Raw genomic sequence first — 23,228 nt, 5'->3', positions numbered from 1 at the left:
CTTTGCCCCATCGTCTCACGGTTGGGGCGGGGGAGGGCTCTCTCCCTTCAGGGTTCCGCAGGACTAGTTGTACAATGGGGGTGGGGTGGGGATTAGAGTGTTGCAGTGGCGGGAAGAGAATGTCTGCCAGGGTCCTGGACAAGTTGGTGCTTCACGAGCACCGTTTGATGGGGAGCAGGTCTGGGGAGGCCAGGTGAGGCTCTAGGGCGAGCTCTGAGCCTCAAGTCCGCCTGGGGCATGCAGAGAAACAATGCGACTAACGTGGGAGCATTCCCACAGGGCAGTTAGGGGCATCCCTGGGTGCTGGAAGGCTGAGGGGAGGCGGGTATGACGGCGGGAGGGCTCCGCACGGCTTTGGCCCGCGGGCGGCAGGTCAGGTGGCCACGTGCAGAAGGCCTGTGGCTCAGACCTGGGCTTTGGGACAAGTCCGGGGCCGCCCGGTTCCCGGGGACTTGGCCCCTTCAGCCAGTAGTAGCCGGCCTTGCCTCTATAGGTGGGGGGCGGCGGGCAGGCTCCCCGCCTCCGAGGAGGACGGGAGGAAGGAGGAGCCCGGCGGGGCGCGTCTCCCGAGGGAGCTCTGCGCGCCCGGCGCGGCCCCCTAGGAAGTGGATTTGGCCGCTCCGAATCCAGCCCCGTTTCCAGGTTTTCTCCCGGCCCGGCCCAGCGTGCTCCCGCCTGTCTCCCGCCCCCCCGCCGCCCGCCCCCTTCCCCCTAGTGCCGCCCCCTTGGCCAAGTTTGCTGAGCGTCGCCGCGCACGCCGGCCAGTCAGTCAGCGGCAGAGCTGAGAAGGGCACAGCCGCGCGGCCGAGGGCAGAGTGAGCCGAGCCGAGTCAAGCCAGGCGAGCGGACCAGCGCCGGGCAGCCCAAGCAGCCCGCAGCAAGCGCCGGCCGCCACCGCCGCCCACACCCTCCGCGGCCCCCGCGGCGCCTGCCACCTTCCCCTCCTTCCCTCGCGCCCCTGCCTCGCCGGCCGCCCGGCCAACTTGCCCTGTTCGCTGCCCCGCGGTGCCCCGAGGTCACCGGCCCGCGCCTCTGGTCCTCTGGGCCGCGCGCCGCCTCCACACCCTCGTTCTCCTTCTCCCCCGGCCAGGCGCCTGGCACCGGGGACCGTTGCCTGACGCGAGGCCCAGCTCCACTTTTCGCCCCGCGTCTCCTCCTCCCGCTCTCCTCCTCCACCAACTCCAACTCCTTCGCCCTCTAGCTCCACTTGCGAGCCCCCGACTCCGCGCCCCTCGGCCCACTCCCGCAGCACCGCTTCGCGTCCCATCCCGTCCTGTGCTGTCCCAAAGGTGGGAGCGCGTCCGCCCCGGCCCGCACCATGGCACGGTTCGGCTTGCCCGCGCTTCTCTGCACCCTGGCCGTGGTCAGCGCCTCACTGCTGGCTGCCGAGCTCAAGTCGAAAAGTTGCTCGGAAGTGCGACGTCTCTACGTGTCCAAAGGCTTCAACAAGGACGATGCTCCCCTCCACGAGATCAACGGTAGGTGGGAACCCCCCGGGAGGCGGGTGTAGAGACAGGCACCCCGGGAAAGGGGCCGCGGACCCCCTGCCCCGCCACCCCCTGTGCTGGACGCAGGTAGCCGAGAGGGAGCAATGGGCATTGGAGAGAGTGAGCAGAGTGAACCAGCCCCAGCCAGCCCTAGCGCAGAGCGTTCCCCGCGGGCGCGCCCGGGGCGGCCCCCCCACCCCCGGCACTGCGAGTTGGAGGGGCGCCGCGGAGTTGCCTGGTGCCACTCTCGAGTTCTGCTTCCATCCCTCCATCCCCCCGCCCCTTCGCAGTCTTCGCGGTCCCGGGAAGCCCCTGAGGACTCTGGCCCTGAGAAGTGTGTGTCATCGGTTCCCTTGCCTTTTCCGGGTTGAACTCCTTACTGGGCTCCCCGCTTTGTTGTGTGGGTGACGAGAGGCCGGGTGGGGGTGAGGGGGAACCTCCTGGAGCTTGTCAGATTCGGGGGGGGGGTCTCAAAACGTGGAACTTAAATTGATGTTTCATTGATGTTCTTTTAACCCCCCCCTTCTACCGCTGACACGGATTAGGAGTTTTAGTAGCTGCAAAGGCTTTAGAAGTCGCCTTTAAAAAGCAAGCGACTCCCCCACTCTCCACCCCTCCAAATCCTGACTTTTGGAAACTCTCCTGCTTTCCGGAAGGTATTGGACTAGAAGGGAATTTTTCCCCCTTTCTTTTTTCTCGCCTCATTTTAAGGGTTAATTGCACATTCAATTACAGACCTTTGAACGGACTGATTACAAGGAACCTGAATCTCAGTTTGGAGATGGTTATGCAAATAGAGACGGCTTAGCCAGTGACAAAGTTCACTGGATTTGGGCGCCGGGGGGTGCGTGGGGTATTTGTGAAAACTCTTCTGGGAGCGCTGGGGAGGCGGCGTCCCAGGGGGCGCCCTCCGTCCCTCCTCACGAGGCCCGCGGCGATGCCCAGGCGGGTCCTCTGTGAGTCGCACTCACTAATTCACAGCGGGCCAACTGTTGCGCTCAGCCCCGCGGGCCGCGCTGGGGTCGGTGACGGCGCAGGTAGCCCTTTCACCCCAGGGATTCAGAAAGAACCACTAATCTGGTTGGTTGGTGGCCAGCTTAACGTAAAGGAGGAGTAAGAGATTCGAGCCCTGGGGGCTGAGCCTCCATTCCGAACCTTTCATGGAAGTGAGCGGAGCGCGCCTTTGCCTCGCGGTGCTGATCGCCGGGTGGGGCGGACAGGGGGCTGGTAGCCAGCAAAGGAAATACTGTAATTTCAACTAGGCGCTTCCAACGGCCTAGGAAGACTTGGGGGGGGGGTCATTTTCTGGAAGGGCTATTAATAATCTTGGAGATTAAGTGCAGTCATCAATTACATAAAAATTACTAAGGTAATTGAGGGAAGTTGCTGGGCACTTTCGGAGAGTAACCGGCATCTGTCTAGAAATAGAATCGAAGAAATTGCTGGAGCAGTCCAGTCGCCCACTGCACCTTGGCAGTTATCAAATAACTTGCACACTACTGATTAGAGACTGTTTGCCCTTCAGCTGCCTGTCTTTTTGGGAACTCAAGTATGTCCTCACAGTGGCACGATTTTATTGGTTGTAGAGTCCTGAAAAGCCCTCTTTCTTCCCCCACTTCCTCCCGCCCCGCCAGAAAAAGTGAAGTGAACCAGCAGCCACTGAGGCTTGGGGGCTCCACAGGTCAGACCTGGTGTCTTTGTACCCTGCACAGTTTGGGCCTGGGCACAGCGGAGATGATTGGCGTGAAGGTTACAGTTGTCATTCCCACATTTTGAAGGGCTAGATGCAGCTATGCGCTTAATGGGAATGTGACAAGGTTTCATCTTCTGCTCATGCAAACAATATGTGCCTTTGAGATGGACTGGAGGCATTCAGGGAGTGGGTTGTGAAATCGCCCTCCCCACTTTCTCCAACTTAGCTGTGTAGTCTCACAGTGGCAGGGCACCTTCCCCAGCCAGCATCTCAGAGAAAAGGAAGCTTGGAGCGTGCTCAGGGACTCTCAGTGCTAGGTGTTTCCTTTGATTGTCATCATTCCCAGAAAACACCTGAGGTATATTTTTGCATAAATGTCTATCTGGACATTTCGCCCCTGGAAAGATGGGAGAGTTATTAGTGACCAGCAGCAGGAAATGGAAGCTAATGTGCTCACACCCAAGACATTTTATTCTTTTTGTCTTGTCCTTCATCTCCCTCCCAGGGCTGCTGCTTTTATTTCCCCTTTTGAATGACCTACTGGACTGCATTCTCCTGAGGAACAAAGGAAGTGCCTTTTTAGCTGGAATCCTTGGAAGACCACCAAGGACTTTAGCTCATGCAGTGCAATTTCGCACCACTTTCAACAATAACAAAAATGCATGACTGAATGGCTCAAAAATGTGGAGTGTTAGAGGCATTCATTTGAGTCTAGGACACTGTCACAACACAGACAGACCCAAGTAAATACCTTTAGACGGCCAGTATAGAAACAGGCGTAATCTTTACCATCACCCTGGCCTCTCCAGATGCATACATTAGTCTTGTCTTCTCTGGGTTACACTCAGATGATTTTTGGTCATTTTAGGGGAGATAGTCAATATAATGACTTATATTCAGCCTAGGTCTGAATGGATTAATTGCCAGGCACTTTCCCTTGGTGGGGAGGGTATATTTTTTTTGGTGCAAAACATCCGGGATTGTTTTCTAGGCAAAGAGTCGCAAATTCTGGGTGTCTAGTCCATTGGCTTAGCCCAAGTTTAAGGTTTTATTCCCAATAGCCTTGCACTTGCCTTCTGGAGGTTTGAACAGGCTTTAAGAGTACTCCATGTCCTGAAAGAGTCTCAGTCTTTATAGATCATAATTAAGATGATCTGATATGCTCTCAATGGTGTCAGGGAGTAAGTATATCATGCTGCCAGGGCTTCCCGCTGAGGTCCTGCATTGCCTGTCTATCTGCTTGACCCCTGTACTTTTCAAATAATGGGGAGCCCAGATGCCATGATCAAAAAAAAAAAAATCTTTAACACAAAGGACACTTTTTGTTCAGCTTTCAATGGCCATATATTTTTGGAGCCCCTACTATTTGCAGTGTCCTGTGCTTGGCAACATGGAGGCAGCAAGAAGGGCGGGAGGGGCCTCTGCCACCAGGACCGTTCCTGGTAGTAGGGAGATAAGCCAGGCACACACATAATTGGAATACAACACAGTGTGTGATGAGTACCATAAGAGTGACACAGATGAAAAGAAGGGAGTGCCCAGGCAGTTCCAAGTGGGAAGGGATTTGGGACTCTAATATTATAGAGTATTAACTAGGTAATGCTAGTTCACTAGTAAAAGCAAAAATACTAACGATAAGCTTAAAGATCTCATCATTTTCATTGTACCTCCCTCCATAAAGACAGAGGATAAAAGTATATGCAACAAATGGCATTTTATTACTAATCTGATCTCTGCTGAAATTGTTTGTTTTTAAGAGTGTGGCAGTTGATGAGAAAAGTTCTGGAGCTTGTCCCTTTCACAGTGATATTGACCAATAACCAGGAGAACTTTGCTTGACCCCTATACTTTTCAAGTAATGGAGAGTTGTGGTTTTGGAGTTTTTGTTTCTTGTTCTCATTTATGTTTATGAGCAATGCACCTGTGAGCTTGCACCCACACCCACAAATGCACATGCACAGAGGATTCTGGGAATCACATAAACTATGTTAGGATTACATGGAAAAATGTGTGTGTGTGTTGGAGAGGTAGCAGTACTTTCTAATACTGAGCTGATTATATATAAGAAAGCATGTGTCTTCAAGATTTGTATTCTCCCTTCTCCACCTTAAGTAAATGGGTTGGATTTTGCAATGAACTTTTCTCTGTTCTGTTGGAATCATCAATTTGGCTGTGTTTCACTTGAGGAGAGGGTTTGATTAAGCCACAGGGCCCGTCACTGTAGAAATTGCCCCAAGTAGTTACAGGAACTATCCCCTGGACGTGTTCCAAAAAGAGCTTAGTAAAAATTCTGGATTATGTGGCTCAATCTCCAGTTAGAACATACAGATATAAAATGTTTGATTCAGCATAACTACTGTTTTCCTTTTTTGTTTGGTTCACATTGAGTTGCATGCAATTTCAGGATTAACTGGAGACTAGACTGAGGAATGAGAAAGGAAGTTTTTTGTTATCTATGCAAGGGACACGACATTGATATTAATCTGAGTCAGCTGGAAGTTAGTCTTTCTGGCTCCCCAATAACATTAACTGTTTTAGCACTGAGGTTTATTCCCATTTGGATTAAAAAATGCATTTTGGTCTCATGATAAGAGCTAGTAGCTATTGAGTACTTTGCCTGGGCCTGGCCCTATGCTAAGGACTTCACATGATTGTCTCATTTAAAGCCCACAGCAACCATATGATGTCAGAATTATCATCATCATCTTCATTTTACAGACAAAGAAACTGAGATTCAACGGGATTAAGAAATATAGTCACAGTCTTAACAGCGGTGACAAGAGGTGGGATTTGAACCTAGGGTTTTTTCTCCTTCACCCATCATTATGTTTAATCACATGGCTAAACACAGCTCCATTTCTTTGTTTTTAATTTCAAAATATTAAGGGAGTATAAATGTAGACCTATCATTTGATCCAGCAATCCCACTACTGGGTATCTACCCAAAGGAAAAGAAGTCATTTTATCAAAAAGACACCTGCGTGTGAATGTTTATCTCAGCACAATTCATAATTGTAAAGATGTGGAATCAACCTAAGTGCCCATCAATTCATGAGTACAAAAAAGTGTGTGTGTGTGTGTGTGCATATATATATATATGCACACACACACACACAGACGCATATATACCATGGAGTACTACTCAGCCATAAAAAGGAATGAAATAATGTCTTTTGCAGCAACTTGGAGGAACTTAGGTTTTATCTGACCCAGAGTATAGTTTATGTTATGTTGTACACAGTAAGACAAAAAAGTGCTTTCTCTACTCACACAGAAGTTGTAAAGATATAAGCTATGAGAGGACCTTCATTAACTAGTAAGAGACCATCACAATGGCCCTATTTTCACACTGTAGTAGAGAGGATCCAATCACATCTTTGGCAGGCAAAATGTCAAACCCAGACATAGACAATATAGTTAACAGTGGAAGGAATATGAATTGTATTTCCTGGGCAATGGGGAGCCAGTGAGGGTTTCTGAGGAGGGGAATGTCATCAGTCAAGCTGTTTTAGGAAGATAACTAGTGGCACTTCGAGTTAAGGGTTAGTGAGGCAAGAGATAAAGTCAGGGAGATCTTTTAGGAGGTGTTTGTAATAATGCTTAACTGGCCTACTTGCTTCTTGTTTGTTGCCCTCCTATTCCATCCTGAACCGTGCCAGCTGAATTTCCTCACATTACTGCTTTGATTAGAGTCTTTTCTTTGAGCTTCAGTGGCTCCAGGTATCTCAAATGGTACTTCTTCCATTAGGTCACTTCTGAACTCTGCAGGGTTATGTGCCATCTTCCTCCTGATTCCCTGCTTGAACCAGATCTATGGTCTTTATACATAACTAACGGCCTTGTATTATAGTTAACTGTGTGTACGGGCTTATGTTTGTCTTATCTCCTCAAATATAAGCAACCTGAGGGCAGATATGGCAATTCCTGGCATTTTCTGTGCCTAACAGTACCACATGTGGTAGCTCAGTGCAATATTTGTCAAACAAGTGGGGGGATAACATAGACAATTGTATCGCATGCTTTTTCAGGACACCATTCTCTTTCAGGACATCGGTGCTATAATGGGATTATACTGCCTTGATGATAGATTGTCATCCCCATGGTCTGTTGATCTCCCAGGAATCTTCTGGATCTAAACACTTTGAAGTGAGATAAATTTAAAGTAAATCTCCATGATATGTTGGTATAACTTGGAGAGCATTTTTATTCATTTTGGGGAGTACTTGTCTTTACCACTTCATTAATATCCAACTGCTTATAGGAATTTTTCAGAAAGATTGAGCATTTTATTTTCCTTTATGCTTTTTGACATATACTTCTTTAAAGAACTGTTGACACTCTTGTGATTAGGCAATTTAGAGCAAATTTACAGCAAATTTAGCACATTAGATTCAGAACATAGAGCTTGTTCAGTACACATGAGTTATCTTTTAACAAACAAAATATCTTCAGTTTATTATCTTTGCTGAGGAGAAGAACACAGGCTTAAGGGTGTCAGAATATTTTGTATAATATAAATAAGCAGACACACTAAAATACGAACAGGTAAAAACTAGCGTTTTCAATTCCACTTGGTTAAACATCTGTTGCTTACTATAGAGAACATGAAAGTGTAGAAAATTCACGAAGCAATTCCATCCTGGAGGTAATTTGAAATATTATATTTAAGTTCTGATGCATTTAATTCAGCAATCTGGTGGAAGAGAAAAATCAAAGAGATCCATCAGCCAGGTATTCAACTTTTGAAAAAGAAACTCTAACAAATGTTAGAAATTAGGAAAAAAAATTGAAGAGTTAAAAAAGTCAATAACCTCCAGGAAGCCTGGAAACTATGTAAAAACATCTTATTGGAAGCCCAGATAAATGTGTGCCAGACATCAAAAAGACCAGCTGCTTGGGGGAAGAAAAAAAGAACCCGGCATGACTAACTGGCAGAGTAAAAGAGGCTGCTTCAGGGGAAAAGGCATCTTTCACAAAATGGAAAGAGTTTAAGCCAGAAGAGGGAAGTCCACTAGGTATGGCAAGGCAGGTACAAACTAAAAATTAAGTGGACTGACAGAATTGGAGGTAAACCTTGCTAGGGATTTGAAAGAAGGTCCATGTGATAGTAACAGTGAAAAGGGTAGGCTGAATCCAACCTATCAGAGAAGAAACAATATGGCTTCTTTAAGGGGAAACCATGCCTGTTCAATTTCCCATAGTTCTTTTCTAGTAAAGAAGCATGTAGATACAGGGGAACAGACATGTATAGTTTAGGTTTTCAAAAATTATACAATGGGATTTCAAGGCAAAGAAAATTCAGAAAATACATTTACTTTGGGATAGGTGGGAATATTGGGGGAGGAGAGAGAGAAGAAACTCCATTGACCTAGATGGAGTATTTTACATGGAGAGGGCATGGTTTCTTGTAATGAGTATTTCTAGCCTAGCTCCCTTTGGTAAGGTTCTTCCTTCTTTGAAAAATGGGGGTGAGGGTGTTAGAATGCTAGATTAGATCAGTGGTTCTCAGCCCTGGCTATACATTGAACCACCTGGGGAACTTTTAAAATACACTAATGCGTGGGCACCACCCCAGACCAATTAAATCACATTTTCTGGAGGTGGGGCTAGGTCATGGTGCTTTTTCAAAAGCTCCCCAGTGGTTCTAATGAGCAGCCACAGTTGAGAATCACTGCCCTAAATGATCACTGAAGTCCCTTCCATCTCTGAGTTCTATGATTCTAAATTTTCCAGTGAAATTCATCACAAAGTGTTGTCTCAGATGAGAGCTCTGATTTAAACTCAATGCATGCTTGTTTTAATTTTGGCTAACTTGGATTTAAGAGAAAGAGCTTCCAAACTTGGGAGAATATTTTTCAATCAAAATACAACTATGAGCCCCAACTAGTGATGCTTTGCTGTAGGTAGAGACGTAAGACAAGGACATTGAGAGTACTTTGGAGAGAATTAGAAAAGAATCCAGTGTTTCGGTCATTTATTGATTAAGTGTCAGCGTGCTAGGTGATATTTCTTCCTTTTCTCTTTATTGATAACATAAAACAATCTCTTTATCCCTTACTTTAATGTTCTCTTTGCCATGTGTTTATTCTCTTCAAGTATCTTATCAAGAAAGAGAAGTACAGTAAATCCCCAGGCTTCTGGCTGGCACCACCATCTAGAACACAGCTGGGAATGTGGAAGTAAGCAGAAAAACTAAATGATGGAAACAGCTGTCATAAAGCCCATGCATTCTACTTGGAGAAAAGACCTTCAGAATTTATCATCAGCAATCATTGAATAGCTCCTGTATGCAGAGCAGTATGCTAGGTGCTGGGGATTCCAGGAGGTGTCAAACAGGAATCAAGCTTTGGAGGAGATTACATTCAAATTAGGTAGATAGGGTTTATACATGACAAGATAAAATGCTTTGGTTATCCAGTTTCCTAGTCCATGGCTGATTAGAAGTAGCAAGTGGTACTGGTTGAGGGTGGTGGAGGGGTCAAAGGGAAGGGGTAGTTTTAGATGCAGGTAAGACTTGACATCTGGGAGAAGTTGGTGTGAAACAGGGTGGGGCAGCCAGAAGCTGAACAGTAGACCCAGAACTTGTTTATCTTGGCAGTTTGAGACCTTTTACGATGGGATGAATGCTCAAAGGCACCTTTGTAACCGTAACCTCCCAGGGCACTAGTATATTTCAGGACAGTATTAAGTAAGTGTGTTTGGTATATTCTGATTTAAAAATTCAGAAAGTATATTTTAGAAAGAGTTCATTTGGAAATACGAAAACTGCTCTTAAAAGTAGGGAAAGTTCAGTTAAGTTAGACATTTACCTATTTAGAGTACCCAGTGCTGGATCAATAAGGAGTCATTTTATGTGTTGCTTTGTCTTTTTATTAAAAAAAATAAGTTAAAGGCTGTATGTTATGAATTCAATGGCTTTTTCACTTTTGAGCTTTTGGTTTGTGATTTTGTTCCTCTGTGCCTCCTCTTCTGAGCCCTCTAGAACATCCAAGTTAAATTTAGTTACTAATACTGAATTGCCTGCTGTGGTCAGTTTAGAAAACTGACATTCTGACCTGAAGTCCCAAGAAGCAGGAGAGTGTTGGTTCCTAGTTAGAGGTGACAGGTTTAAATAATTGAATATTGGTTTCCCTTTTAAACATTTACCAAACTAAATGTATAATCATAAGAAAAGAAACAAGAGAAGTTAAGGATAGTTTCTGACCATGTAACTATTTAAACCTTAAAAAAAAAGAAACCTTTCTTGCCCTATTATTAATGATTTGAGAGACCACGTATCCCCAATTCCTGTCACGTTGCATGGCATGTGGTAGGTGCTCGAGAAGTGTTTAGTGGTTCAAAAACAAATTCAAGCATGATTTTTGACTTTTGTATTTATTCCAGGAATAGATATTTCTATTCATCCTGGTATGGTCTAATTTTTTGTGTCCTCCCCAAATTCATAAGTTGAAATCCTAATCCCCAAGGTGATGGTATTAGGAGATGGGACCTGTGGGATGTGACCCTTCATGAATGGGATTAGTGGCCTTATGAAAGAGGCCCCGGAAAGATCCCTTGCCACTTATGGCATGTGAAGTTATGATGAAAAGATGGTTCTCTGTGAGTAAACAGGCCCTCACCATACACAAAATCTGCCAGCATCTTGATCTTGGACTTCCCAGCCTCCAGAACTGAGCAATAAATTTCTGTTATTTATAAGTCACCCAGTCTATGATATTTTGTTACAGCAGCCCAAACATACTACGACTATCCCTTTTTAAATTTAATTAATTTATTTTAAGCTATTTAATTTACTTCTAACTTTCTAATACATTCATTCCTTAGATACCTAAGTAAGAAAGGGAAAAGGAAAGTAAGTATCCTTTTTTTTTTTCTTAACTTAGAATGTGGTGCTCTTTCTTGGCTTGCTTGGAGGTGGGAGCTTAGTATTTCATGTGGTTTGTTTTAATCCTGGTAGACAAATGGTTGCTTCTTCTATATTGTTTGTTCCAGATGTTAGCATGAACTTGGCTGTGCCTGCAGAGGCGCTTTTAGAAAAGAGGCTCTTTGCTCCTTTTCCTTTCTTCAGCCTTTCTACCAGGTACTCCTCTTCTTCCTCTTCTTCCCCAGGAGGCTTGGGTCGGGCTCTTATCTCTGCTTCATCTCAGCCATTCTTTTCATGCTAGTCCTTTCTTCCCACAGCTACTTTCTCAGTTGGGCTTTTGCAAGCCTCTTAAAGCCAGTCTTCTTTCTTATGTGTTCGGCCTCTGTCTTCCAGGGCAGGCTGGAAGTGATTTCTTCTGGACTGTAGAGGTTTCCTTAGTTCTCCAAACTCTTGACTTCTACATCCCAGCAACAATCAAGCCACTGGAGTATTTTTTTTCCTTCAGTTATTGTTTCTATTTCACCACACATTTGTCTCCATTGAGTTATCAGTCTGGTGTTTGGTTAGAGATGAAAACAAAGCACTGTGTCCTTGCAAACTGCAGTGTAAAGCATGTGGTTAGCAGTTACTACTTGCAATGGTCCAGTCTGAGTGGGAGTATCATTTTTCTTGGCAGTCACTTCACAGAAAGCCCTGTTTTTTTGGTGCCAGAATAAGCAGTCATTACATTCCTTAAAATTTATAGTCAAATTATTATCTACTATTGTTAAAATTGCCTTAATTATAGAATATTTCCCCATGCTAAGATTTTAAAAAGCAAAATAAGACAAATTTTCACCAATGTACTTTAGAAACAGTCCTTAAAAATCACCCCCTCACCAGGACATTGGAGGCTATGGTGAGGATTAGTTCTTTGTGTTTATGGGGAGATTTTTTTTTAAGGGGAAGAGTGAAATGAGTTCATTTTAAACTGAATTTGAACTACCTGCCCCCAGCTTGATGGTTGGGTAATATTCTGCCTTGTTGTTTAGCCCCAGTTTGGAATTAACTTTTGTTTTCCTGCCCCTTCAGGTCTGATGGGCCTGGATACATTCTGGGGAGACTCTTCTGGTGGGAGGTCAATTGATCATTAAGCAGTGTTGTGTGTGATCTTAGAAGATGTTCTTGTATTCTTCAAATTGGAGGGCAAATGATGAAATAGCAGCCTTCAAAAATAAGGGACTGTATCAGTTTTCTTGTGATCTGCACAAAGATTCAGGTGACTGGATAAGGGTATGTTTCAGCTTAGTCAGTCTTTCGTAATATCTACCTTGGGTTCTGCTTTAAAGATGCATCTAAAACCTGTCTTCTTACCATCACAACAACTACCATCCTAGTCTCGGCTCCCATCACCTCTTGCCTGGATTATTGCAGTTACCTGTAACTAGTCTCCCTGCTCTAGCACTCTGACTCTCCCCAGCCCATGCTCTCAGCACAGTAGCCAGTGCAATAGTATTCTCTTAAAATGCTCCAGTGGCTCCCCATGCTACCCAGAATGAAAACCAAGTCTTAGGATCTGCCCATCAGCCCTCTACCGTGCCAGTCCCTTCTTCTCAAGCTTAACCTCCTGTTTCTCTCCCAACCCCACCCATGTTGGTCTCTGTTTTTCTTCAAGCACATCAGGCACACTTGGGGGCTTTTGCACTTCTTATTCTCAGCGCCTAGAACACCCTGCTGCCAGATCGCAACGTGGCTCACTCCCTCATATGTTTCAAAGCTTTTTTTAAATTTATTTAATTTTTTTTTTTTTGAGACAGAGTCTCACTCTTGCCTGGGCTAGAGTGCTGTGGCGTCAGCCTAGCTCACAGCAACCTCAAACTCCTGGGCTTGAGTGATCCTTCTGTCTCAGCCTCCCGAGTAGCTGGGACTACAGGCATGCGCCACCATGCCCGGCTAATTTTTTTTCTATATATATTTTTAGTTGTCCAGCTAATTTCTTTCAATTTTTTTAGTAGAGACGGGGTCTTGCTCTTGCTCAGGCTGGTCTCGAACTCCTGAGCTCAAATGATCCACCCGCTTCGGCCTCCCAGAGTGCTAGGATTACAGGCGAGAGCCACCACGCCCCGCCTGTTTCAGAGCTTTGATTACCTGTCACCTTCACATTAATAGAGAAGCCTTTCCTGACTGTGTATAACATAGGATACTCCCCCTTCCCCACCCCCACACACATACACTTTGCCCCTTTCCCTCTCTGCTGTCTTCATCAGTTATCACCAACTGACCTGGGGGTAGGGGCTTTGCCTCTTTTATTCACTGCCCTATACCTGGTGTCTAGCACATTGCCTGACACTCAGAAATGTTTGTTGAATGAATGCATGGATGAGTACTTGTAAATAGAATGTTTTTAGTTAGGACAAGCTTTCAGAGGGCGTAGTTGACTCTTGGGGACTTCCGAGCATAAGACTACACATTTGAATCTCCATCTGTATGTAGAAAGGGGGTGCCCAGGCTGAAGATTCATTCATTCAGCAAATATTTACTGACTGTTAATTGCTAGGCACTGGGGGATAAAGCAGTGAACAAAAATGACATTGGCCACGCCTCACACTCACAGAGCTCACAATCGAAATGAAGAGACAGATTATTTTTATTTTAAAAATATTTTTAAGGCCAGTCACGTGAAGCAGTGGGAGTGGAGAAGGAACAAAGAAATCCGTAACTGGTTGTGATCAATTAGCTGTAAACACCACTGCACTCAGACCAGCCAAGAAACAGATACTGGCTCAGTAATTCTGCAAATCAGTATTTAATTGCAGTTGTGATAACTGCTTCTAAGGAGAAGCCCTTGGTCTTGGGTGTGGGGTGGGGGAATGGCAATCAGGAAAGAAGCATAGTTTTCTTGACCGTTTAGGCCTATGAGGCTTTTCTCATTTTCTAGGAGTAGTGCTTTTTACACCATCACAAACCCCCACGTCTGGCCAGAGTTTGTGTTTCTGGCAGTGGGATCTGAGGCCAATTCTAGAGTACTTGTTGGAGCAGTGCAGGGGAGATAGGCCTAAGATATCTAAGTTATTGAGACTAACACGGAGTACTTTTTCTGGTTGCATACCCTGGTTAGCATTTTTGGGACTGGGTTTACATGGGCACTGGAAAATGCAAAGTTAACTCTTGTACCACTTCATATGTTCTCTTTTCTCAAGGTGGTCTGCAGAGGGACCAGACTATGAATACTAAAGCTTTCAGGTTTTTGTGTAATGTCAGCATCCACTCTCATTGTCATAGAGAACACAGAAATACTGGTCATTTGAATGGTGAGTGGCTCAGAGCGAAGTCTTCTGGCCCGTCAATGACTGTTACAGTAGAACTCTGGTCCAGTGAAATATGGATGGAATGTACCTGTCAATTGGGAACAGGATTCCTTCTCTCCCCAAGCCTTTATTAGCGGTGACCAAGTAAGTGTGCAGGCTGCCTCAATGAAAGGAGGACCCTGGCTGTGGGGTGCAAGTGCAGAGGCTGGCCAGGGAGATTAGGATTGTAAGCAAATGCAACCTTAGTGATAAGTGTTTGCAGTTATCATAACAGGATGGGAAGGAGCATTCCCTGCCACATACTGCTGCTCTGAGAACAGGGTTTTCCCCATTTCAAGAACGATTGTTTTTTAGAATTTTAGGTGAATACTGTGGGTAAAATAGGGCCCTATTTGTTAGTTCAGAAATTCAAAGTCCTGATGAGGAACACGGAGGCTGGGGTATATACAGATACTAGTTTGCATGCCTGGCACTTTTACCTAGAGGTACGTGAGTAGCCTTGAGATCGCAAGTGTTTCCTGCTTATAACCAAGTGTTTTTAGCCATCATCTAATCCAGATCCTTCTTTTGAAGGGCATACTACATAGCAGCGACAAAGGCTGAGACCTCAAGCTCTCCATTTAATGCAATGAACTGTCTGCATTGTTGTAAATTGAGTGCATAAGTTTGTAGGCAAGGGCCAAGTCTTGCTTAAATATGAAGACTAAGGTGGGCCATAATTTAAATATGAATTTAAATATGAAAATTATGGTACATACCCTATTTAAAATAATATAGGCTTGCTGTTATCATAAGGGTAAGTTGCCTGGTGGAGAATAGAAGTAAGCGTTTTGTTTCTTATCATCTAATCTCTCAAATTGTCCATATGCTGTGAAACACTCTCATGTTGTGGGCTGAGCTGCCTGAGTTCATGATAGGGCAAACCAATCCTTACCTTTCTAAACTTAGCTTTAAGTTTCCGGGGAAGTGATTATCTGTTCTTTTATTTTTCAAACAGATGCAATATTTACCATTTCCACCAGTAATCTCTTAGTGTTTGTCCCGGACTCCAGAGATTTTCTTGGTCGTTTCTAAGCTAAGAATGAAGTAAAATACAATGAGATTCTTGGCATAGCCGTTCTTATCTCTGCTGGGTCAGTAATGAAAGGGTTTGCTAAGCAAATGGATGGTGTAAATACAATATTAGGAGATGTTTAACACCTACATAGGGAAAGAGACTATTCCCAAACACCCCAGGAACAATGATTTAAATTGAAACCATTGTGTTAATTACAAAAATATCTCTGTTTATTAAAGTAGGTCTCTCAATTGCTATAGTTGTCAATACTTCCTGGGGTCACTTTGAAAGTGATAAGTTGTTTTTTAAAAAAATACTGTATAATTCAGCCCATATTGTCTCCAATTAGTCAAATTTATAGAAGGCATTTCTGTAATTGACCATATTAACATGAGAGACTAATGGCAGCTCTGCTGTTAGGACAGGATATTTGTTTTCCTTCTTGAAGTCCCAGCAGCTGTTGTATCGTCATACTTTGCAGAAAGGAAAAACAACTAAAAAAATTGAGATTTGTTTTTAATGTGAGGGGAATGCAAGCTGATCACTAAGAATAAAGGGAAATGATTGAATTTGGCACAGTTATTAATTTCAGAAATGTCTTTGAATCTGTGTTATATGCTTCAGTGTTATGCCAATGCATTGTGGCTTCCTGGGGTGACATTTAGGAAGCGTAGATTTAGATCCTACATTTTGCCAAATACAAATTGCCTCAGGTATTAAGTACTTTTCTTAACAAAGATTGATCATAAAGGAATTTTTCACCATTTTCAGCAGTTATTACATGTGTGATCAGAGAGTTATGCCAAACCTTGAATTTTTTATAATCTGGTATATTTAGGAATGTATACTGTTCTGAAGAAAGCATAACCCCAACTGCAGATAGTTTCCTAAGGATCATTAATTTATACTTAAAGTATTTCAATTATGATAGTCATTTTTTTGAAATGAAGGAAAATTTTGATCATTAAGAAAGAATAGCAGGCATTTTACTCTTAGTAAATGCAAAAAGTGTTAGAGATTTCTTCAAATACTGCATAAGTTAGGTTTCTTAGTTGCATTGAATTCTATGTGCTGAAGCAGTTGACTTTGTGCCTATGTTCCTTTTTAAACAATTTATTGTAACCTTGAGCTGGCCTTTCTCCTCTCATATCTCTTTCTTCCCTTTCCTAATATTTGTTTTCTTTTAATCGGTTGATATTGATAATTTTTTTTCCATTTTAAAAAAAAAACAAGACTAGACTAACATGATTTCATTAGCCCTCTAATTGCTTTACTAATGGAAATCTGTTGGTCCCTCAAACATCAAGGGTGCAGTTTTAAAAGGAACTGGTAACTGATTCTAGAACCATATGTCTTTAATTTTTAAAAACCCAGCAGGGCCTGAAACTTTAAAAAATCATTCCATTTCTTCCCAAGGTTTTAAATTTTTAATTATAATATAAACCCTACCTACTTAAAATTATTTAATCCATATTCAATAGAATTCCTACAATCATAGTGATAATTTTTATTAATTATTATCTTAATAACCATAGGTAACAATTACTCAGCACTGACTGGGCCTATTTTGAACCCATTATGTGTATTATTCTGTTTAATGGAACCAGAAAATAAAAAGAGGGAGGATGGAGTAGAGAATTTTAAATGGAGTAAAGAATTTTAAAACCAAGGCTATTACAGTGAAGGAACCATGGGATTCCAGGTAGCTGAGGTAAAACAGGATGCCCAACTGGTTATGCATTTCTAGTTTATCTGATAAAAAGAAACATAACAATTCTTCGGGCAAGATATTTTCTTATTGTTTGCTAAATCTAGGAAGAATTTATTATGTGGGTTCTAATGTAAAAGACAGTAAACAGCTTAATAATCAGTCAACATGATTTCACATGGCCATTTCTTCTACTGATCTTCCAACAGTAGAAGATTAAACCAAAGAAACAACATTCAAGAAATTCAGTCGGGCTTTCAGGTCCATGGGGTTGTCTTGGTCTTTAGACTAAAGAATCAAACTCTTCCTATCTTTAATGGTAACTACTTCCTTTTTGTGTATGAGTTTATATCTTTTGGTCTCTGAGTCACAGTTCTCCTGATAAGTAGCTACCAACACCATGATAACAGCAAATACAGCCACCTGCAGTGGCCAGAAACCCGGAAAAGAGTTGCACACTGGGGCAGTGAGGGCCTGTGTGCTGAAGCCACTTTACATCTTGGAAGTGAAATAATTTGGGGGATCCAGACAGCATCTTCTCTTCTTCTTCATTCCTTTTTTTCTCACTGCCTTGATTAACTCTGCTCTCAGGACTTCGTATCTGGCACTGAGAGTTGTCACAGTGTCATTGGGCCTCCAGAGATTATGGTTTATGGTAGGTTGAATGTTTTCCAAGTGAAAAGATGATATAACAACAATAGTAAAGAGTAACCTCTATATCCTTTGCATGTCACAATCCAATCCTAATTCACAGATGTATGTTTTTATATGGTTTAAATTGTAGTACATACTATTTGGTGTATCTGCAATTTTTAATATAACAGTTACAAAAATGCTTCTACGGTTCTATACGGTTAAAAAATCCAAATGGCTGAATAATCTTCCCTTAATACAATAAAACTTTGAAATGATCAGTTCTTAAGTTAATGTACCATAATCTATCATATGTGCCACATATGGACATTTAGGTTATTATGGTGTTTTTAAATGTGTGTTTGGTTTTATATTGGAACACAGCAATGATCATCTTCATTCCTATGTGTTTGGCTTCTGTTGAATAACTTCCTTAAGTTCAATTTCATGGTAAATTTTTTTTCCTTTTTTAAAAAATTTTTTTACTTTCAGAAGGTTTAAAAGAAGGAAAATTTCCGTTTATGCCTAAAGCCTGGTTCAACTGCAGCACATGCCAAACTCCTCCGTTACAGGTGTGCAGGGAAGGGGAAGGGAAGGAAATTTGAAGTTTAACCCAGGGAGTTAGCTCTGAGAGTTCGGTTTTTTTCCCCCCAGCATTCCAAGATTCACCGTCTCTGAGCTCTTGCCAGGAACCTGCATCTACTTTGGTTTATAAAAACCTAGTTCAGCAATATTCCCAGAAACAGCTAAATCATTGGCTGGTGGGGGGGATTAATTAAACCTGAAGGCAAGTACAAATTAGTTGTTTGAAGCGTAGTGCCTTTTCTTGTGGTTATTCTGTCCTTTGATTGAAGAAGGGTTTCCCCACGTGTCCATGTGTCTCACTTTTAAAAACAAAACAAAGGAAAAAAAAAAACCAAACAAAACCCTTCCTAAAACATTTGTCATCTGAACAGAACTTCCTAGAAAGCAGTGTCATTGTTTATAAAAGGAGGAGCTCCTAATAACCCTCCATTCTCCCTCCTCTCCCACTTTTTTTTACAATGAAATGATTCTATGACTATTAGTTGTGAAATGGCTTAATTCAGCTTCTTATTCTCTATTGAAAATAACTTTTGCTATGCCTAGTGTCTCTCTCTGGTCAAAGGGCGTTTCCTGTGTCATTGGCTTCCACGGTTTGTCTGCTTTCAGCTTTGTGATAGGGAGGGTACAGTCTTGCTTTTTAAATTGTCTGCCTCATCTTTTATCTTTCAACAGGTCCTGGAAAGAAATCATCCAACGGCTTCTTTCCAGTGTCAGTTTTTGAAAGATCCGTGGCTTGCTTTATTTTGACAGGTGGCTGGTGAAAGAGGTGCTTAAAGGGTGGGGTAAAGGAGGAGGGGCATCTAAAGTGGAAGGAGAGGAAACAGTTTAGCTGCTTCTTTTGGGGCTGTGTCTGACAAATGGCGAGTGATTATTATGCTCTCTCTTTTTGTTTTTTGTTTTGTTTTTTTTTTTTAAAGGAGGTTGCCAATAAAGCATGCAGTTGGAAGACAGCTGTACCCTTTTTAGGACCATTTCTGAGTCTTTCCTTTTTAGGCTGGAGCACCACCTGTGGAAGCAGAATTGGAACATACAAGATGCAACTGTGTAGATTAATTTCCTGTAATGGACAAGAGTGATAAATCATTCAAAAGCTAGGTGTCCTTATCAGTAGGAGCTGTCCCATTGGATCAGCCACAGAATCAAAACCAGCGTGATGTCTCAGGGTCATCCCAGAGACTGTGGTGTTCAGGGATATTTCCTAGTAGCGCTGATTTGCTTTAGCAATGCTTACTTTAGTTTATTCCCACCTCTGGGGTAGCACATTGGCTATTGACTGCCTACAGGATATAAGCTAGTGCTTCTCTTTATTGTAACTGAGTATAACTCCCCACCTCTTTTAACATTTGGTTGTTGGTAGCTTCCCTATATTGTCACTTCTAGGGTTGATGGGCCTTTATGATGCCATTAGAGTTAGAACTCTGGATGTATCCATTTAAGTCTTCTGTTCTGTACCAGACTCATCTCACTCCTCATCCCACCCTACCCCTGGACTCTCCAGAATTTCAGCTCTTCTCTGCTGAACCCTCATTTCAGTTGATGTCTTGCTTGATGTGCACAACCCAGAATTATGCAGTAATGTTCCAGGTGGTTTGCAGAAAGGTAGGAGAATAGTTTTTTTTTTTTTCTGATTCCCATGCCCTTTCTCTGTTCATGAAGCAGTTTGGTGGGGGGTATCATTGACTATAGTACATTTAACAGATTAAAGCCTGTTAATAATTAAGAGCAATATGCAAGGTTCAAATCGATTTAAAAAATTAACCAGCAGAAACCACTGAAGCTGCAACAACACAGAACTGAAAGAATTTTGGATCCAGGCAATTCTTTTCCAGACCCCCTTTTCTTGTTCTATCCCAGTCCTCGTTTACAAGTGGCCTCTTGGGAGGAAAGGAAGTGAACAGTAAGGGTAGAATCAGGGAGCAGAACGCAGTTCACATTGCCTTTTTGTGCTAGAACTGTTGTAACAAAGACTGCTTGAAAAGAGGGCCATCTGCCCAGGCAGAGAAAGCTTTCTGTCCTGAAGGGATGTTTGTTGCATAGCGTTTTAGGAATTCACTCTAACTTATAGAGCCCTCGTATTAGGGAAGGTATCTCAAGCTCATAGGTGAAGGCAGACAATAATTTATTAACAATAGAAATTTGATTAGGGATAGGTTTCTAGAAACTTAGCAATATACATAGCTTTCAATTCCTTTTACTGACCTTTTCAGAAGTTGTAAGATACATTCTTTCTTGTTTGATGTCATCAAATTTCAATATTTACATTAGACTCCAGGCTGATTTTCTTTTTTCTGTTCTAAGTGGACACAAGCTATAACATGAGCACATAAACACATCACTGCCAGGCAGGAGAAAGAGCCTTTGGGAGTCAGGAAGCCTGGATGCTAGTCTCTGCCCTGCCACTGGCTGGCTGGGGGCTGGGCATTCAACGAGTCATCATATCAAGGCCTTGTTCCTGATGTTTATGAAATGGGGATACAACTCGATTATATTACTAAGATTCTCTCCAGCTGTGACATTCTGTGTTTCACTGCAAATGTGTTGAGTGCTGATGAGATGATCTGGAAAAATAAGGGGAATATGAGGAAGGGCCTTTCCTCATTGCATATGTATTCTTGAATACAATAAAACCTTGAAATGAGCAGTTCTGGGTAACTGAGCTTTCTGAATGGTTTTTGTCTCCTTCCTTGCGGTCAGCTGTCATTCTGTGCTGCTGTTAGCATGCGCACGTAGCAACTCCCATGCCTCCTTCTTGGCTACTTCCCTTGTGGTCTTTGGAACTGTAGCATTAAGCTCATCAAAACTCTGTGTCAAGTTAAGGTACGTAAGTTGTGAAGGGAGGGCCTCTTCTATGACTCCAGCCCATGGATTTTGGCTGATCAGAGCCTTTTGGGGCTTATTTGGGGGTTTCAGATAGTTAAAGTGTTACTATGTCCCTGTTTGTCTTAGTCTAGACATTAGTGTAGTTAATATGCTAATTCAGTAAGAAAGACGAGTAGGTGGATGAGAGGAGGCAAGAGAGGCAGTATGTGTACATCAGAAGAGGCCTCATTTTGTAAAAGATCAAAAAAAGCAGTTTGAGGTGAAGAGCTAGGCTGTGCAGCTTTTTGAGACAGCTGGAATCAGACCTGTAGCTTGGACTCTAATGAGAAAGCTGGCTTGGGTGTGCCTCTGCTTGAGGTTGAGCGCTGGGGAGTTTTTATACAAGCTGCCTCGATCAGTGTGTGTATGTTTATGGTCTGCTTATCTGGCTGGTGCCTAGAATGTTGTACATGAACTTCTGAAAGCCCACGGAGACCCTGTTCCCCTTGTCTCAGTGCATAGTCGCAGAATGAATTTGAAGCCAGCTGTTCTTCCTTCAGAAAGTTAAATGTCAAGGCATTAACATCCAGATATGCTCTCTTGCTCCAGATTTCCTTTAGGTTGCTCCCACCTTAAATATAACTCCATTGAGCAATCATTATGTTCAGAACAGTCTTTTAGGCTGTCAGGCCAATAGCAGTATGTACCCACAATCCGTGGTGCCGGCCACATGTGTATTTTGTGATCAACACAGAATTATCTTGGGTAGATACCCTGGGTTGTTTTTCTCCATTTTCTTTCCTTTCCAATTTTATGTCTCCTTCCCACACCCTGTACTCCATGTAGCCAAATCAGACTAATCATTCCTCAAGAACAGGTAGGACTGTCTTCCCTCTTCCCACCCCCACATTTATACTGGTGTTCTTGCTTCAGCCTAAATTTGCCCCTCCCTACTTCTGTTGATAAAAAATCCTGCTCATCTCTCATAGATCTTTGCATCCATTTTCTCAGATACCCATGGTTAGAAATCTTATGTTCCATAGCATTTTGCTATGAATGAATAAATGGATGAATGAATAGACATTAAAATAGTGAATTTTTCATCCATTTATTCGGTAAGCATTTGTTAAGTGTATTCTGTGTGCCCAGCTAAGTGTCAGTTACTAGGGATATAAAAATGAATAAGATGAACACAGTTCCAGTCCTCAAGGAAATACTCTACCTTATATTAAAATTGGCTATGGTAGCAGGGTGCAGTGACATGTGCCTGTACTTTCAGCTACTTGGGAAGCTGAAGCACAAGGATTGCTTGAGCCCAGGAGTTTGGGGCTGCAGTGAGCTATGACGGCACCTGTGAATAGCCACTGCGCTCCAGCCTGGGTGACATAGGGAGACTGGGTCTCTTAAAAAAAAAAAAAAAGGCTATTGGTTTATTACCTCTACAGGGATATAAGTTCCTTGAAGTCAAGTATCATGTCTTGCTCAGCTTTATAACCCCCTACCATGCCTTACATATAGTAGAGGGGCTCAATAAATGTTTATTAACTTGATTTGGAAAATGCCCAGTTTCTTTCCCATTAAAAAAAAGCATACATTTCCAGAAGCCTGCTCCAAAGCATCATCTCTGGCATAGCGCTTTGATCTAACAACAGTGGGGATGCTAGGCTTTGAAGCACATTCTTCCCTCGACATCAAGTGGACTAAAATCACGGAAGGTTAAGACTGGCCACTGGCAGGTATATGAAGGGTCTTTTCACTCTGAAGCTTTAAAAAGGAAGGACTTCTGCCCATTTGTGCTCCCAGGTAAGTGTACATTTCCGGTTTGTCTCGCCTGCCTTGCAGCCAGAGTTGCTAAAGTGCCTTTAGCGCAACAAACCTGTGGATCTGTTGAAAAGATTTGGTGTTGTCTTAGAAGAGCCTAGCAGAAGACTTGTCTCAGGAAGAATAAGGCTTTTAGACCACACAGAGATGTGGGGAAAACAGTTCCTCATCATCTAGTTCTTGAGCTTAAGTCTTAACATGAAAATAATATAGCTGGGGTTGAATTATAGTGGGTGTAAATGGATGTTCAATGTTAGAAACTGAAGAAGTTACTGGGTAACTCAATTCAAGCAT

The 23,228-nt window shown here is 43.1% G+C and overlaps 1 protein-coding gene across 1 annotated transcript in view; it reads left to right on the top strand.

Moving 5' to 3' along the window:
• The first annotated feature begins 719 nt into the window (after positions 1 to 719).
• GPC4 (glypican 4) overlaps positions 720 to 23,228 on the top strand; it is a 101,837-nt gene continuing 79,328 nt past the window's right edge. Inside the window, exon 1 of the mRNA XM_045537773.1 lies at positions 720 to 1,478. Within this exon, the coding sequence (XP_045393729.1) occupies positions 1,319 to 1,478 (160 nt within the window). The 5' untranslated portion in view covers positions 720 to 1,318. The remainder of the gene's footprint in view (positions 1,479 to 23,228) is intronic.

The sequence above is a fragment of the Lemur catta genome, chromosome X (genome assembly GCF_020740605.2).
Source record: "Lemur catta isolate mLemCat1 chromosome X, mLemCat1.pri, whole genome shotgun sequence".
In the NCBI taxonomy this organism is placed as follows: Eukaryota; Metazoa; Chordata; class Mammalia; order Primates; family Lemuridae; genus Lemur; species Lemur catta.
Note: the sequence above shows the minus strand (reverse complement) of the source record. Positions and strands in the feature narration are given on the sequence as shown.